Raw genomic sequence first — 17755 nt, 5'->3', positions numbered from 1 at the left:
AACCCCACCCGCAAAATTAGCCCTAATTAAGACCCCGCCCACCCCGGGGTTCAGGGGGTGGGGCGAGGCACACCGTTAAAAAATAAGCTGGGGTGGGGATGGCGGGGTGGAGCTGCCCTACTTACTTTGCACACCGTGACACCTGCCTCGCCTTCTTTTGTGGCTGCTTGTCACCATTCACATGTGTCGCCGTGGCCTTCGTTTCACCTTCAGATGCCTGCTGGCATCTCTTATCTGCAGCCAATAACAGAGCTCCGGATCGATCCAGAGCTGTTATTGGCTGCATATGCCTTCCGACAGGCATCTGAAGGCAAAACGGAGGCCGGGGTGATGTGTGTGAGTGGCGGCAAGCGGCCGCAGAAGAAGTGGGCCAGCAGGGCGGGGCTGTCAGTGCCACTGCCGCGATGTGAGTCAATAACTGGAACCCTCCAAAAAGAAGGCCTAGACGGTTTTTCGGGGATCAAAAGAAAATAAGACCCGGACTTCTTTTTGGAGAAACACGGTAAATGAGTTGAGTCCAATTTTGCAACCTCTTTTGCTCTTGTCGTTAAGTGAATCCCCACAGTTGTTAAGTGAATCTAGCTCCCCCGTTGACTTTGCTTGTTAGAAGCTGGCTAGGAAAGTCACAGATGGCGATCACATGACCCAGGGGCACTGCAACCATCATAAATATATGCTACTTGCCAAGTGCCCAATTTCTGATCATATGACTATGGGAATGCTGATGATTGTGTATGAGGACTGGCTCTAAATCACTTTGTTCAATGTCATTGTAATTTCCAATGGTCAGTAAGTTGAATGGTCGTAAATTGAGGACTACCTGTACAAATGAAAAAAATGTTTGTCTGTATACTGGTTTATAAGCCAATTTTAAGACCCAGCATTTCTAAATATCCTGTCCTTCAACTGCTGAGCACCCGGACCTGCAAAACTCCTAAAATTAGTTTTATATCTAGTCCTCTCAAGTGTGAAGGGTTGCGAGTGGAGTTTCACACAGTAACATCCAGCTATCTGCATCTGACAACTCCCAATAAAGACAAAAGTGGTAATGCAGCACCTCCTGGTGGTTAATGTCATATAAAACAATGTGATGATCCCCCCCCCATCCATTGGAAATTGAACTTTGTGGAAGAGGTTGTATTGGCTGATCTGATGTAATTGGTGTCTAATCCAACACATCTGGAAGATACCCTTTGTATTCTATGATTAAAAACTGCTGACCAGAAATTTTAATAAGCTACGCTTAAATGAACAGTCTACCAGCCATTCTTTGCCTATTCATCTTTCTGCTTCTACCCTGGCAAAAAAAATCAGAGTCAGTTATTCAGTTTGTTTTTGTAGAAGTCTTCGTACCTGAATCAGGACAGCAGAATGGGTTAAAGCATCATTCAACATCGTAAGCACATTCGAAGTGGGGACTACTCCTGGATCGTGACCCCAAGATGTTATTAATAAACGGTCGTAGCCCTGGGAATCAAATGCAAAGAAACAAACAAAGACTCAATTAACAAGATATTTCCTTCTACAATAGTGTTATTCGGTATCTGTATTTTTCTGCACGTTTTGCCATTCAAATTTTACTTGGTTCTCCTTTCAGCCTCGTCACCTGGCTTAAATCTTTTTCTCTTTGTTGGGAGAAAAGAAAATATGCAAAACCTGATCTGTATTTATTTAATACATACTTTTTCAAGTAATATATTTGTTAATGCCATATTTATAATTTCCCTGGGCACTATCTTTGGTGGAAAGGCTTAATGTAATAATACAGAAAGTGTATTTCTTTTTGTAGCTAATTTGTTATCAATAAATCAATTTATTATATAAAGAATCAGAGGTATATTCTCTAGACAACGGGAGAGTGTCTTAACTTTTGCTGCAAGTGTGTCAGTGGATCTCAAATCATGGCTAATGTAACCAAAAATCATATTTAGAATGTATTGGACTCCATTACATTTGGATGCAAAAGGACTGTCAAAAAACAGCACTTTGTTGGAGATGTGATAAGGATCATGCTTCTTTAAAACCACATTTTTACAATAATCCTCTACTTAACAAGTTTTGGGAGAAAGTAGTTGATTGTGTGACAGAAGCTAAAATTCTCAGAGGATAATATTTTCTTGAACAGCATACCCAATACATGGAATTTGATAACTGAGTAATGTAAATAGATTCTCCATGGTCAAAAAACTGAAATTGCAGCACTGAAAAATAAATGTATGCCTTCCCTTCACTCAATGAAGTCCTGATTGCACTTACCTCCAAGGAGTTTATGACATTTATGTTCTTGACATATTATTTCATTTAATTATATAACATTTTAATGTGTTTTTTCTACTCTTGGACAATGAATGTATCGTTATCACTATTAGCTTTGTGTTTTGCCTTTTTTTTTTAATTAATTAAAAAGCAGTAACAATAAATATAAAAAGGTGTATATTATCTAACAAAACCACTAAAGAGAGTGATTCAGCCCATTTTCAAAAGTTCTCTAAACACAATGATTTCTTCTTTTGCCAAATGATAATGGCTTAGATTAATTATATGGTTTATCCCTGGAATCACCTGTCTTCTACTATGAATTAGAAATCCCCTAGATTTTAAACATTAATAACTTCTCAAAGGGATGCAAAATATTTTGAATTCTGAACAGGTCATTTTGGTAAGAAGTAAGGGAGTAAAAAGAGCCCAATTTTAACTCAAAAAGGGGTTGATTTGGAAACAATTTCGCCATTACAATGAAGGAGAATATTTGTAGCTCAGGGGCTGCACTGATGACTTCATCTAGTTTGGAGAATGAAACATTTGCAAGAAACAACCGAGCTCAGAGTTGTTTCAAATTTTTATAGTTTTACTCCACATGCAACTGTTGTTGAGTTGTTCTGAAGCTGAGGCCCAATTTCAGAAGATTCTCAGTCCCTGAAAATGTGGAACACCTACCTGAAATATATCTGGCAGTTTTCGAAGCCTTGTGCCTTTAGATAATAACAGGGATGGAGGCCCCTGTCCAGTTATGTGATAAATATAGAGCTTGAACCACACAGAGCTCACTTCTGGAATAGCTGGCCCAATATGCTGTGAAAAGATGAAAAAGGCATCTGAAGTCAGAATGAAAGCAGACAGGGCAGCTAATTCTGCTCAGCAGGAAAGAATAGAGCCACTGCCATCAGCATTTGCAGTGGTCCCCCGACAATTTCGTGTTTTTTTTTTTTAAATGTTAATTATAAGATAAAAATACATAAAAAGGGGAAAGAGGAAGGAAGGAAGTGAAGGGAGAGACGGAAGGAAGGGAGGGAAGGAAGCGAAGGGAGGAAGGAAGGAAGTGAAGGGAGGGAGGGAGGAAGGAAGGAAGGAAGGAAGGAAGGAAGGAAGGAAGGAAGGAAGGGTTGAAGAAAGGAAGGAATGAAGAACAAAAAGTAGTAACTTCCAACTTTTTTTCACTGCAGTCGAATGCAAAAAAGTTACACCTCAACCTTTTTGCTTTACATTTCTAGACATTTCAAGCAATTTCTATAACAACAAATCCATTCTAATCATCAACACCTAAAATCAAAGTTTCATTTTTTTTCCAATTTAAAGCAAAAAATCCAGAAGTGGTTTCCAAGTAGAAACAAAACTAGATAAGATTCTTCTCTTGGATTAAAACAGTCAGTTTCACCATCTCTGACAACTGCATCATCTTTAACATCTATTCTTCCACTGTGGGAATTAGTCCTATATTCCAACAGGGTTTTTTTTTTCAGCATGACTTTTGGAATTTTATCTATTAAAGAACAGAAAATATGCTCATTTTGAAACATTTTTAAAAAACACTTTTAAAAAATCTGATTAGGGCTTCCAAGCAGAAAAAAAAAACCACTCAAGAGATACTAAAAGATCTCTCATAATAAATACACAGGAAGCGTCAATTCTTGGGTATTTATTATGAGAGATCTTTTGGTATCTCTTGGCTTTTTTTTTTTTTTTTACTTGGAAGTTCTAATCAGATTTTTTCAGTGTGCATATTTTTTAAAAATAGAAACACTGTAGACTTTTATAAATGGCTATGAATAGTTGTGGGGGATTTTTTTTTAAAAAAAGGCAATACAGTACAAATACAGCACAACACTTTGCTAAGTAAATTTTACTTTTTTGTTTCTCAACCCCTTTGGACTTTCATGAAACTCTAAACAAGTTGAGAAACAAAACACTTTTTAAATGTACTCAGTATTTTGTTGTGCTGTACTTGCAGCTTGACCTTGCAATTAAAAAAAATGTACCGTATTTTTCGGAGTATAAGATGCACTTCCCCAGCCCCTAAAAGAGGCTGAAAATTTGGGTGCATCTTATACTCTGAATGTAGCTCTTTCGAAGCTTTTTTTCAGCTCTAAGGAGGCACTAATGATCTTCCGCACTTAGCCTGCTTTTCTCATTGCTTCCCTCTCCAAAGATCAGCTGTGTTTAGAAGCTGTTTTTTATCCCCAAGCAGGGGATAAAAAGAATGTGCACGCATTCAAAATCAGCAAACTAATGTGCTGAAGCTCACCAGACTAAGGATGCTAGCCAGATGAATACCTGGTAGGCAGATTCCCCCCACTCCCCCATTTTCTTCCCCCAAAACTAAACTGCGTCTTATACTCTGGTGCGTCCAAAAACTACGGGTATTTATTCTAAGGATCTTGCTTACCTGGGGGGTGCAGCTGCTGGTAGGTCGAATTTCATTGGTGAGGGGTGCCATGGAGACAAGCAGTGTGTAGTTTTTGTTCAAAACTCTGCTGCAGGTGGCAGGATCCAAGCCAAGCAAGCTTTCGCAGCGTAGTAAATCCAGAGGGAAACCTACATTAACAATGTCAAATACAGATAGCAAACGAACATGAAAGGGGCAGAGGGAAAGAGGAAGGAAAAATACAAATTTAGATGGTCTCTCTTCCTCAGGATCTAAGTACTTGGGGTTTTTTTGTTTTGTTTTTTTTAAAAGAACACCATTAGGTAGGTTTAGAATGGGTAAGGAGATTTCTTGGTGAACAAACTACAGGTAGTCCTTGACTTACAACCACAATTGAGAACCAAATTTCTGTTGTTCAGTGAGATGTTTGTTAAGTGAAATTCGACCCATTTTACGACCGTTCCTGCCACAGCTGTCAAGTGAATCAATGTAGTTGTTAAATTAGGGACACAGTTGCTAAGTGAATCTGGCTCCTCCAGCGACTTTGCTTGTCAGGAGGTCGCAAAAGGTGATACTGAAACTGTCATAAATGTGAGTCTGTTGCCAAGCATCTGAATTTTGATTACGTGACCATGGGGAATGCTGCAATGGCCGTTAAGTGTGGAAAAACAGTCATAAATCACTTTTTTCAATGCCGGTGTAAGTTTGAACAGTTGCTAAATGAACTGCTGTAAGTCGAGAACTATCTATATAAATTCTTAGGCCCTTTTTGCTTGCATCAGTTAACCCAAAAGTGCTTGAACCAGGGGTGAAATGCTCCCGGTTTGGATCGGATCGCCCGATCCGGTAGCGATGGAGGTGGGTGGTTCAGAGAACAGGTAGCAAAAATCCCTGCCCACCCCCCATGCCCAGCTGAGCTGCACAATCATCAGAGGCTTTTTTTTTTTTTTACTTTTAAAAGCATTTTTTCTACAACCTCTTCAGCCGAAAAAATGCTTTTAAAAGTAAAAAAAAAAAAAGTCTCTGATGATCGCGCGGCTCAGCTGGGATCCTCAGAGGCTTTTAAAAACATTTTTTCTACAACCTCTTCAGGTTACTTTTAAAAGCCTCTGAGGATCCCAGCTGAGTTGCCTGATCGGCAGAGGCATTTAAAAGCCTCTGCCGATCAGGCAACTCAGCTGGGATCGTCAGAGCCTTTTGAAAGCATTTTTTTACAACCTCTTCACCAAAGAAGTTGTAGAAAAAATGGTTTTAAAAGTAAAAAAAAAAAAAAAAGGCCACGCCCACCCAGTCACATTTCCCCCCCCCCCAACCAAGCCATGCCCACAGACAACTGCAGCTAGGTAAGTCCTGGAAGCGATATAAACTTTAACGTTATTTGGGGACTAACGAGAACAGACGAAGTTGGCCTTAGCTACTGTAGATTATGTTCCACTCTTCTTGCAATTTTAATACCACACAAAAATTAATCTTTAGAAGAGAAAAACCACACCAGCAACTCTCTGCTCCCAAATGATATTACCACGTATTTGGAACAGAGTTGCCCGACAAGAAAGTAAGCGCCGAGCACATAAAATAACAGCTTTCTACTAAAACAGATGTTTTCACTGTACCATTAGTGGGTTGCTCAGCCTGCGAAACCTGAGCCACGAGGTCCTTATTGTGTCTCAGGAACAGGATAGTGTTTCTCAGGGTAAGAGCGTGATCAAAGTATCTTTGAGCTTCACCCTCTCCTGTACTCTGAACCTGAGTAAGAGAAGACAAATATGTACCATCTACGCAAATGCGGTTGCCACAACAAATTGAATTAAGGTATTACACAACCTTCCCAACGCAAGGATTAGGAATATGTCACAGCTGCTTTTGACACTCTGAAGGAAAAAAAAATCTATTACATTTGCAGCTATTATATTCCTAATACTTGGGCAAACTGTACTGTATGAAAAATGGAAGACAAATTTCAATACTTTACTTAATGCTTCTGGATCCATTTTTATAGGTTAGCTTTGGGTGCATATAAAGGTAAAGGTTCCCCTTGCACATATGTGCTAGTCGACTCTATGGGGCGGTGCTCATCTCCATTTCAAAGCCAAAGAGCCAGTGCTGTCCAAAGACGTCTCCGTGGTCATGTGGCTGGCATGACTAAATGCCAAAGGCGCACGGAACGCTGTTACCTTCCCACCAAAGGTGGTCCCTGTTTTTCTACTTGCATTTTTTACGTGCTTTCAAACTGCTAGGTTGGCAGAAGCTGGGACAAGGAACAGGAGCTCACCCTGTTACGCGGCACTAGGGATTCGAACCCCTGAACTGACGACCTTTCGATCGACAAGCTCAGCGTCTTAGCCACTGAGCCACCTTTGAGTGCATATAAATAGCTATATATGACTATGGACAGAAAGCTTATCTATATAAATGGATCCCGATAGAGGAGGTGTGCAAACCTTCTGTCTCCCAGCCTAATTTCAAAGCTCCTCTCCAAGAGATCTGTTCAGCCCCCCCAGTTACAGATCTCTATGCCCGTGATGGCAAACCAGTGGCATGCGTGCCAGAGGTGGCACACAGAGCCCTCTCTGTGGCCATGCACGCCGTCGACAGCTGGTCTTTGTGGGTGCCGGAGCGCCGAAAAACAGCCTGAAAACGGCCCAAAAAACACCCCAAAAATAGGCATGCTCACGCCAGCCATCTGGTCTTCAGGTTTCCGGTGCTCTGGTGCGCGTGAAGACCAGCTGACTGGCGTGCAGGAAACCCGAAGACCAGCTGGCTGGCACGCGCATGCGCGCTGGCCAGCTGATCTTCGGGTTTCCGGCGCTTCGGCACATTTGGGCACTCGGTGCAGAAAAGGTTCGCCATCCCTGCTCTATGCCTTCCCTGCAATCTGCTGCTTTGGAAAGAGAGTGGAGCATGTCAGGAAGACAAGGGGTGTCTCCAGCCATCTCTGCTTCTGATCCCCGCCACTGTTCGCCTCGGTTGCATGCGCTGTGTGGCTTGCCACAGATTATCTCTGATCCTCGGTGGTTTGAATAAAAAGCTCATGCCTGCTACATAAAAGTTGAAATCAGTTTTTAAGAAAGTAAGGATGATGGCGGTGAAGAAGAGAAGAATGCAATCCTCTTCTTTTAATGACCCCATAATCCCTTGCAGGGTGGAGTTTGGGCAACTGAATGGAGTGGGGTGTCTACTGGCCCTTCCTGTCGTCAATGCGGAGCTTTGTTCAGCAGATATATTCTCATTGTGCCCAGAGAGAGAAATTTCTGCCTCTACCTAGGATCGAACTCACAGCCTCCTTCTTGATTGTGAGGCGAGAGCTCCAATTCTAGGCCACCGCACCACTCAAGAAGAGAAGAATGCAATGATGATACAAAAATCTGATTAACTGAAAGGTACAGGTAGTCCTTGAATTACGACCCCAACTGAGTCCAGAGTTTGTGTTGCTAAGCAGTTGTTAAGTGAGTTTGGCCTAATTTTGTGACCTTTCTTGCCACAGTTGTTAAGTGATTCATTGGAGTGGTTAAGTTGGTTAACATGGTTGTTAAGTGCATCCAGCCCCCCATTAACCTCACCTGTCAAGAGGTCGTAAAAAGTGAACCCGTGAGCCCCGGGACCAGGGGTGAAATGCTCCCGGTTCGCACCGGATCACCTGATCCGGTAGCGATGGAGGCAGATGGTTCGGAGAACCGGTAGCAAAAATCCCTGCCCTTCCCCCATTGCCCAGCTGAGCTGCGCAATCATCAGAGGCTTTTTTTTTAATTTTTAAAAGAATTTTTTCTACAACCTCTTTGGCCGAAAAAATGCTTTTAAAAGTAAAAAAAGAAAGCCTCTGATGATCGCGCAGCTCAGCTGGGATCATCAGAGGCTTAAAAAAAAAAAAAGAAAGAAAGCCTCTGCCGATCAGGCAAGTCAGCTGGGATCGTCAGAAGCTTTAAAAGCATTTTTTTTAATAACCTCTTTGGCTGAAGAGGTTGCAGAAAAAAATGTTTTGAAAAGCCTCTGAGAATCCCAGCTGAGCCGCGCGATCATCAGAGACTTTTTAAAAAAAACTTTTAAAAGCATTTTTTCAGCGGAAGAGGTTATAGAAAAAATGCTTTTAAAAGTAAAAAAAAAAAAAAAAAAGCCTCTGATGATCGTGCGGCTCAGCTGGGCATGGGGGGGGGCGCGGCAGGGATTTTTATTACCGGTTCTCAGAACCACCCGTCGCCATCGCTACCAGATCGGGCGAACCGGTCCGAACCGGGAGCATTTTACCCCTGGACAGAGCATATGCCCTGATAAAAAACACTTAATCTCTCCCCTGGTATAGCCAACAAAGCGAGGAGAGCCTGTGGCTTAGAGGTTAAAACATCTACCTAATATGTAAGCAGCCCGGGTTTGAATCCCAGAAGGGTATGGCTATCTGACGAGAGCTAAATAGCTTGAAATAGATCTATACTAGTCTCCCTTTATTTCTTTGTCGGTAAAACATAAATTTAACACAATCATAAGGGTCAGATTTTTTTACCTTTTCAAGTTCCACCAGAAAACTGTCCAGTGACTCATCGGACAGTTTTCCCACTTCGAACATGGTGACTGCATGACTTTTCAAATTCTGCAAGACAAAAATGCGTTGTTACTCATTTTCGAGGTAAAAAGCACCGGGAATAGCACTAGCACTTAGACTTATATACCACTTTATAATGCTTTTACAGCCCTCTAAGTGGTTTACAGAGTCAGCATATGGCCCCCAACAATCTGGGTTCTCAAGAAGAACATAAAATTAAAAATGCCTCTTGAATGCCGTTTGTGAAAATCAGTGCTTTAAAACTGACTTTACCCACGATTCTGTTTAAAATAAAAGCAATCCAAGAGCACTTTAACGTGTTGCGTTCAATCAGATTGAGCAAGTTAACTTACCGGCGAAAGATTCCCCATCATTAAAAAGGCAGTCAGAGTTGAATCAAAGAGGAATGCTATCCTCTTCATGTGTGCGGTAGACAGACTTAAGCTGTTCACACTGGCTGTGTCACCTTGGAAAGCAAAACAAAAAAAAAATCAAACCAATCAAAACAGAATTCCACTAATCAGAATTGCCTATCTTATTGTTGAACTCACCACCTAGTTGGGATGGTGTGATGGACAGCTTGCCAAATTGTGCGAACCGCCCTCTACTGCCCTCACCCACCTGCCATTGGGATATGCTCCAAATCAGCTGATGTGCTATGATGTCATTGTAGGTTTGTGTCATTCTTGCAATTAAAGCCTGGAATACTACAGGTATCTTACAACTTACTTCCAACAGTCAATTTACAACCATTTGTTTAGTGACTGTCCGAAGTTGCAAAGGCACTGTAAAAAAGGGACTTATGACTGATCGTCATACTTATGACTGTTACAGCAGGAGTGTCAAACTCATGTCGTCACGTCATTGTCACATGATGTATCGGGACTTTTCCCCCATCGCTAAACCAGGTGTGGGCCAGCACATGACCAGTGGTGGGTTGCCCCCAGTTTGAACTGGTTCTATAGAACCAGTAGTAAAACTGGTGGGAGGCTCTGCCCACCGACCCCAACGTCATTAGGAAGCTTCTGCACATGCGCAGAAGCGTGCACGGCACTGTTGCAAACCAGTAGTAAAGGTAAGTAGAACCCACCCCTGCATGTGACGCACCCAGCCCACAGGCCAGGAGTTTGACAGCCCTGTGTTACAGCAACCCTATGGTCATGTGTTCAAAATATGGGCACATGGCAATGTTTGTGGCATTTTGGGATCATGTGATCTCAATCTGAAATCTTGTCTTTCTGACAAGCAAAGTCTTAATAACAGCGTAACCACTATGCGTTTCGCTTAACAACTTCAGTGATTCAGTTAACAATCACGGAAAAAAAAAAAGATCCTAAAATTCAACTCATTTAGCAACTATCTTGCTTAGCAATGGACATTCTGGTCCCAATTGTGGTCATAAATTGAGGTTCTATCTGTATAATATTTAAGCACCAAACATGATAGTGAATAAGGCCGTAAGACCGTATCTAATAGCTATTGGCTCAGGTCCTCTGAAATACGAATAGGCTGTGAAAAATATCAAGGCAAGAAATTTAATTGATAGAAAATCCTGAGTATCACAATCACAATATCTGTGAGCAATTCGGACTACATTAGGCAGCAGAGAGACTACGCTAATTATTCTCTTGTTTGGGTAAGGTGCCTTGAATAACCTAAAGAACTCCCACAAAAGCCACATTTCCTTGGAGATATGACAAGACATATCCTTCCTGCAGAGTTCTACAAATGTAGTGGTTTAGCGTGAGATAAGGATGGAATCTTCTCCTTAAAAGAATACAAGGAGATTCATCCACAAATGATCAGTGGCTTCCCCTTCACTGCTAGGTTTTCTTTCTCACGTTTAACGCCTCTAACACACTGAGACTAGCATGTTTGAAACAAACCATTGCAATTCCTGAAGTAAGTGAAAAAGAATCCCTGCAATACGTTGCCAGCAGAGATCAGAAGATGCCAGGCCTACTAATGAGAGGCACAGAATCAGGGGTGGGCTGCTGGGGGTTCGCAAGAACCTCTAGCTAAGATTCTGTGCAGTTCGAATCCCCAAATCCCACAACTGGCTGGCCCCTCCCATCCTTCCCCGCCCCTCTCAGGAGTCCCCACACGGCCTGTTTTGGATGCAGGTAAGTGCAGGGTATGCACGGAGGCTCGGGGAGGACAAAAAATGGGCCTACTGGAAGTTTGGGAAGGCCGGAAACGGGCCCATTTCCAGCCTCCAGAGGGCCTCCGGAGCCTGGGGAGGCTCTCCTGGAGGATCAAGGAAAGCCTCCAGAGCCCGGGGAGGGCAAAAACGCCCACCCACTCCCCCTGCTATGGTGCAGGAGACCGACTACGCCACACCCACCATGGCCATGCCCACCCAGCAACTGGGCAGACAACCCCTTGCTAAAATTTTTGAAGCCCATCCCTGCACGGAATGATATGAACTGCAACTGCAGTCAGCACCTAAATTGCTCACCTTGGTCATCTTGACTGTTAGTATCTGTATCGGTGGCAGAAGAGCCAGCCTCTTGGACAGGACTCCTGCTTTCTCCACTCTCCCAGGATAACAGCATCTTCTGTGGGTCCAACGATGTTCTGACCAGGGGAAAAACATGTCATAGGAAGAGCCTTATTAGATCAGATCACAAGACTTCCTAATCTGGAACGCTTGTAAGTCAAGCGTCTGCCTCCCGCGGAGTCTACAAACAGGATCTGAGGACAGCAGATCCCTCCCACCGCTGTGCCCCAGCAACTGATCTGAATAACTGAGGTTGTGAAACTGGGCAGAACTGTCATCTCAAAATAGCATACTGTTCTAGAAGTCCACAAGCTCTCGGCAAAGATTTGAGTTACATTTTGAGGCTTCACAGTCCCAACGTTCACTGCCCAAGCTTCTAACTTACTATCACTGAACCCACAGGTTAAATTAGACTTCTCTAGGGAACTGGTTTTAATCAGTGAAAAGGAAAGATTTATTTGTTTTGTGAAGGGATTCTGACGCCTGTGATAGAACAAAAATTTGGAAATGGAAAGATTTAAAAAGTTGCTTTTTTTTTTTTTGGTGACAGTGAGTGGCAGCCCTTTTAGGGCTTTAGTGTGCTTGAAATGTTTAACGAGGCTCCATTGAATTCAAAGGCTTTTATTTGTAGCCGTGTATAGGATTAGACCCTGTACTGTGCTGATTTCATTATAAAATCAAACTGCATCTGTAATTGAAATTAGGATTTGTTAATCAGAGAGACATTTACTAGGAGTTTGCAAAGGACACAAGCCCCTTAAAAAGGAAAAAAAAACCACTTTTATATGCCCAAGAGACAAAATTTGAGGATGCTGGAATGCAATCTGTAAGGGTCTGTGATATTTTTCTTGCCATGTTTCACAATAAGATTACAGTAATTTAGCCAAGTTTTTCTTTAAAGTGGCAGTTACTTAATTTTCACCTTACCCAAAATTTCATTAGATTGATGTTAGGACAACCAGCAAGAGAATACGACTTGACAACAACTCAGCCCAACATTTCTGTTGCTAAGTGAGACAGTTGTTAAGTGAGTGTTGCCCCATTTTACAACCTTTCTCGCCACAGCTGGTAAGTGAATCACTGCAGTTGTTAAGTCACATGGTTGTTAACTGAATCTGGCTTGCCACTGACTGCTTGTCAGAATGTCACAAAAGGGGATCACTTGACCCCAGGATACTGCAGCAGTCATAACTGTGAACAAGCATCTGAATTCTGATCATGTGACCATGGGGATATTGCAACGGTTGTAAGTCACCGAAAAACGGTCATAGGTTACTTTTTTCAGTGCCGTTGTAACTTTGAACGGACACTAAATGAAGGGTTTCAAGTCAAGGACTTGAATTTGAATGGAGAGCACTTGGGAGAAAAAAAAACTCAGGTAGAAATATTTGCCAGGAAAGGCAGAGTGGCTTCTTTTGCAGGCAGGCATCAATATTTTAATTCAGGCAAGAGGGCCTTGGATGGCTCACTGGGTTTTCGGCTGATAAAGAGGGAGGGAGGGAGGGAGGGGGAGGGAGGGAGGGAGAGAGAGGGGGGGGGAAGAAATGTGGGTTGTTAGAGGTTCTCCCCGGTTCAGGAGAGCCGGTAGTGGAAATCTTGATAGGAGAGCGAACCGGTTCACTCCAAACATCAGTTGGGCCCTCCCCCACAGCCCCTGTACTATACCTACCTTTATTTCTTTTGTTTTTAGCTCAGCTGTAAGGCGTGGCAGAGTGGATTGCCATGCCTCAGCTGTTTTTTTACTAAATGCACTTGCGCAAAGCGCAAGTTTGGCACACGTGTGAGTAAAGTGAGCACATGCGTGGCGATTGCACGCAAAGTGCGTGCACGATGCGAACTGGTGGTAAAACTGGTTAGAACCTACCACTGGATAGATAGATAGATAAATAGATACCATATTTGGTATTTGTTTCTTAGCACATATCGTAATTATATTTCAATGGCATTATTATGTTTAACTTTTATCAGCTAGTTTGTGGCCTGCCTTGAACACCATCTACTGATCTGTTGGTGGAAAAGCAAAATATCAGTCCACCTTTTAGAAATACTTCGACTCCAAAATGATCAAGAGCTTTTAGAAGGATATAAAGCTATCACCTGACTGCAATTTAAGGTCTTTTTCTGGGATCACAGCCACACAGGGCCACTGTGCAATTCAGGGGGAAAAGATATAGCTCATTTTAAAAGTTGCAAATGTGAGCTACTTTTCTACCTCCAGATTTCCTGAAGCAACTTTTTGCAACGGAATCTAAAACACTGTACAGCTCTCATATACATAATCCTCCAAGCCAGTGTTTCTCAACCTTAGCAACTTTAAGATGCCTGGACTTCAACTCCCAGAATTCTCCAGCCAGCCATCTTAAAGTTGCCAAGTTGAGAAGCTTTGCTCTATGCATATTATTGACTATTATCTACTATGATTCTTCAGAACAGTGTTTGGATAAATGTTCAAACCAACACAGATTAAAACTGAGGTAGGAAGCTGAGAAAATTGTCCTTTTCTGCTTCCAGTGTAAAATTGTATTTTTATACTTACTTTAGCCTGTTTATGGAGGGAACGTTCCGCCATGATGAATGAAGATTATCCAGGTTTATTACTTGACCCTTTTTATGGGCAAACCCTAGCCGGCAATACATGGAAACAGCATTCTGGGGGAGGGAAAAAAAACACCCTTCTATCAGCAGGCTGCATTTTAATAATGTTGAAAGAGAAAACGTTGAGCAATAGAACGGTTAATCTTTTCTCTTATACAATTAAATGGAGTTGAGGCCTACCTTCACAAGCGACAAATCAATCTCAAGGACATTTGCTAGCTGAAAAATACACAAAATAAGTTAAGGGTTATTGATAATTGTGTTCATTTACAACAGCTCCATTACAACAAAATTACAACTCGCTCAACCGCTGTCTAACAACTTTGACATCAACGCACAGTGTAAAGCCAAATGGGCTGCTGAATGCCCAGATACAGGCAGTTATGTAGATGACCCTAAACAAAAGGTGCCAGGTTTTGACCTTCCTCGCCAGCATTGGTCAACTCTGAACAGGATCTGTACCCAACATGGTGTCTGCCAGGACTCATTGTTCAAGTGAGGTCTTGTCTCTACCCCTGTGTGACTGTGGTGCTCCTCGACAAAATATCCATCACATTGTGTCTGAATGTCTATCAAGAGCTTACACCGGCCCAAGGTCTCATTTTTTTCAACGTAGACCACCCTGTCCTTGAATGGCTGGGTGGACTGGACATTAAAATCTGAACCAGTGGTGGAATTCAAATTATTTTACTACCGGTTCTGTGGGCGTGGCTTGGTGGGCATAGCTTGATGGGCATTGCAGGGGAAGGATACAGCAAAATCTCCATTCCCGCCCCACTCTGGGGCCAGCCAGAGGTGGTATTTGCCTGTTCTCCGAACTACTCAAAATTTCCGCTACCGGTTCTCCAGAACCTGTCAGAACCTGCTGAATAGCACCCTTGATTAATACAATACTGATATAAGTCCATGTATTCACCATCCGCTAAATAAATAAAGCTCCATTAAAAATATCACACTTATTCAGTACTGACCACATAAGAGAGCCAAATGACTGAATTATATAGTGTTTTCTTGGGATATTTAACAACATTTCATCATGGTGAAATAAAAGCAACCAATGAACTCATCAGCCGGTCAACTGGCTAGCATTCTAATACTACGGTAAATACATTTCAAGTGTTTAGTGGAGTCTTAAGATATCAATACACTCCGCAATGATAAATCTGCATCACCTTATGGAAAATGCATTCTTACACAATTTCACAATCTCAGCGGTTTTCATGGAATTGGAACACAGCCACAGTTCAGCAGCACCATATATATACTTTGGAATTTAAAGTCCCTTGGCCCGAAGTTTGATGGATAGTCCGATCTAGCATAAATCAGCTTTGTTTGTTAATGTGAAGGCAGATTTCAGAGGAGAAAGTTGAAGTACTTTTCAGAGCTACAGTTCATTTCACTGTCATTTCAAGGATTTATGACATGGGGCTAGGAATCTTGAGTTAATCATACTTTCAATTGGAAAATGTTTTCCATTAGTACAAAAATGAAAAGAAAGAAAAAAAAGCAGCACGTTCTTCTGGTTATTTTTCCAATTTAGCCCAGCAAGCTTACATCATCACCTCCGTAATAGAGATTGAGTGGGAGATGATGGGAAGGTCAGGAAACTGAGGATTGGCTCCACATGGGAATGGAGGGATCGAATGGCGGCGACTTGTGTTTTCTTCCAATCCTCAGTATTCATCCCCAAGCTAGGTAATCACACGCTTGGTGGTCCTAAGATTTGGCTGCTATTAGGTTGGTATGTCCTGTCCTCGTCCATGATCTGATGATAGATGGGACAGACAAGCTGGCGTTTAAAAAACTGATCTGGGTAAACCTGGAAGGTGAAGCTCCCTTCTCAGGGATATGCTCACCTGGCTTTGGGGTTTGGCACTGTACAACTAGGGCGGGTGTCAGCAACCTGTGGCTCTGGAGCTGCATGCGGCTCTTTGGGCCCTCTGCTGTGGCTCCCTACCGGGTGACCCCACCATTGGCTGGCCCTGCCCCTCGCCCTCCCCTCCCTGTCACTCCTCACCTGGCCTGTGAAGGTAAGGGCAATGTCGGGGGATGAAGAAGCAGCCAGGGCAGAGACAGAGAGATACAGAGAGAGAGGGAGGGAGGGAGAGATGTCAAAAGGGTTTGGGTTTTTTTAAAAAACTGGTTCTCTGCCCTAATGACTGGCTGGGTAGGCGTGGCTGAGGGGGAGGTTCATGTGACTGGTGGAAGTGAGTGACGTCGAGTTGGCCACGCCCACCCAGGTTTTGTGGCTCCTGGTGTTTTCTTTTCTGTGGGAAATGGGCCCAAATGGCTCTTTGAGTGTTTAAGGTTGCAGACCCCTGAACTAGGGGGATGGGGAGAAGACAAAGAGGAAGTTGTCAGCTGTAAGACCTTAATGCAGGGGTGTCACATGATCATGGGGATGGTCACATGATCATGGGGATGGTGCAAAGGTCATAACTGTGAAAAACGTTCGTAAGTCACATTTTTCAATGCCGTTGTCACTTTGAACGGTCACTAAACGAACTGTTGTAACTCAAGGACTACCTGTGCCGAGGACTAAAAGAGGTCGTCTCTCTGCAGTCCTGGGGAACAACCACCAATTGTTTGTTTGTTTATATTTTTACAATTTATATTAATACGGTTGCTCATTTCATCGATGGGGCTCTGGGTAGCCACAGGAATTAAAATTCACTACAATGTAAATTAAAGAAAGATCGAATAAAAATCTAAATAAATAAAAGCTTCCAAGCAGCGGTTGATTTATAGCCTCAGAGGAGTATTTTTAAAAAATGACTTACCTCTGCGACGTTTGTGTGTTCATCTATGGAAACAAATATCTTGTACAGCAGAGTTTCAAAATAATCTCCCTGAACTCTGTTCATCACAAATCCTTCCAGTGGCGGCACTGAAAAGAAAAGCTATGTTTTTAAGGATATTGTTAGGTAGAGAAAGAAATGCCATTTATCGAAGAAAGAAAATACAATAAAAATTCCTGCTTCTCTGTCTCAGAAGAGAAATTAGCCTTTCATAAGTGAATGAGATACAGTCACAGACCTATTTTTCTACTTTTACTTTACCAAATACAGGTAATCCTTGACCTACGACCATAGTGGAGCCCAAAATTTCTGTTGCTAAGTGAGACAATTAATTAAAGTTGAGTTTTGCCCCATTTTACCATCTTGGTTTCCACAATTGTTAAGTGCGATCATTGCACTTGTTAAGTTACTAACATGGGTGTTAAGTGAATCTGGCTTCCCCATTGAGTTTGCTTGTCAGAAAGTCACAAAAAGTGACCTTGGGATACCAGGATTGCAATAGTCATAAATATATGCTACTTGCCAGGTGTCTGGATTTTGATCATGTGACCATGGGGATGCTACAATGGTCATTAAGTGTGAAAAACGGTCATCATTCACTTTTTTCAGTGCTGTTGTAACTTTGGTCATTAAGCAAATGACTGTAAGTTGAGGACTACCTGTAGCAAATGAGTAAATGGGACACA

General features: G+C 42.4%; 1 protein-coding gene across 1 annotated transcript in view; it reads right to left on the bottom strand.

Moving 5' to 3' along the window:
* FAM91A1 (family with sequence similarity 91 member A1) overlaps nucleotides 1–17755 on the bottom strand; it is a 42777-nt gene that overhangs the window by 9737 nt on the left and 15285 nt on the right. Inside the window, exons 9-18 of the mRNA XM_070940340.1 lie at nucleotides 17052–17158; nucleotides 14452–14490; nucleotides 14213–14325; nucleotides 11635–11753; nucleotides 9530–9642; nucleotides 9138–9224; nucleotides 6256–6388; nucleotides 4664–4812; nucleotides 2938–3072; nucleotides 1354–1467 (exon numbers count right to left, since the gene is read on the bottom strand). Of these exons, the coding sequence (XP_070796441.1) occupies nucleotides 1354–1467; nucleotides 2938–3072; nucleotides 4664–4812; nucleotides 6256–6388; nucleotides 9138–9224; nucleotides 9530–9642; nucleotides 11635–11753; nucleotides 14213–14325; nucleotides 14452–14490; nucleotides 17052–17158 (1109 nt within the window). The remainder of the gene's footprint in view (nucleotides 1–1353; nucleotides 1468–2937; nucleotides 3073–4663; nucleotides 4813–6255; nucleotides 6389–9137; nucleotides 9225–9529; nucleotides 9643–11634; nucleotides 11754–14212; nucleotides 14326–14451; nucleotides 14491–17051; nucleotides 17159–17755) is intronic.

This window comes from Pituophis catenifer, unplaced genomic scaffold (assembly GCF_029215685.1).
Source record: "Pituophis catenifer annectens isolate HBS135680 unplaced genomic scaffold, rPitCat1.0.hap2 SCAF_3, whole genome shotgun sequence".
Taxonomy (NCBI): Eukaryota; Metazoa; Chordata; class Lepidosauria; order Squamata; family Colubridae; genus Pituophis; species Pituophis catenifer.
The sequence above is the reverse complement of the archived record's forward strand: the minus strand, read 5'-3'. Positions and strand labels throughout refer to the sequence as shown.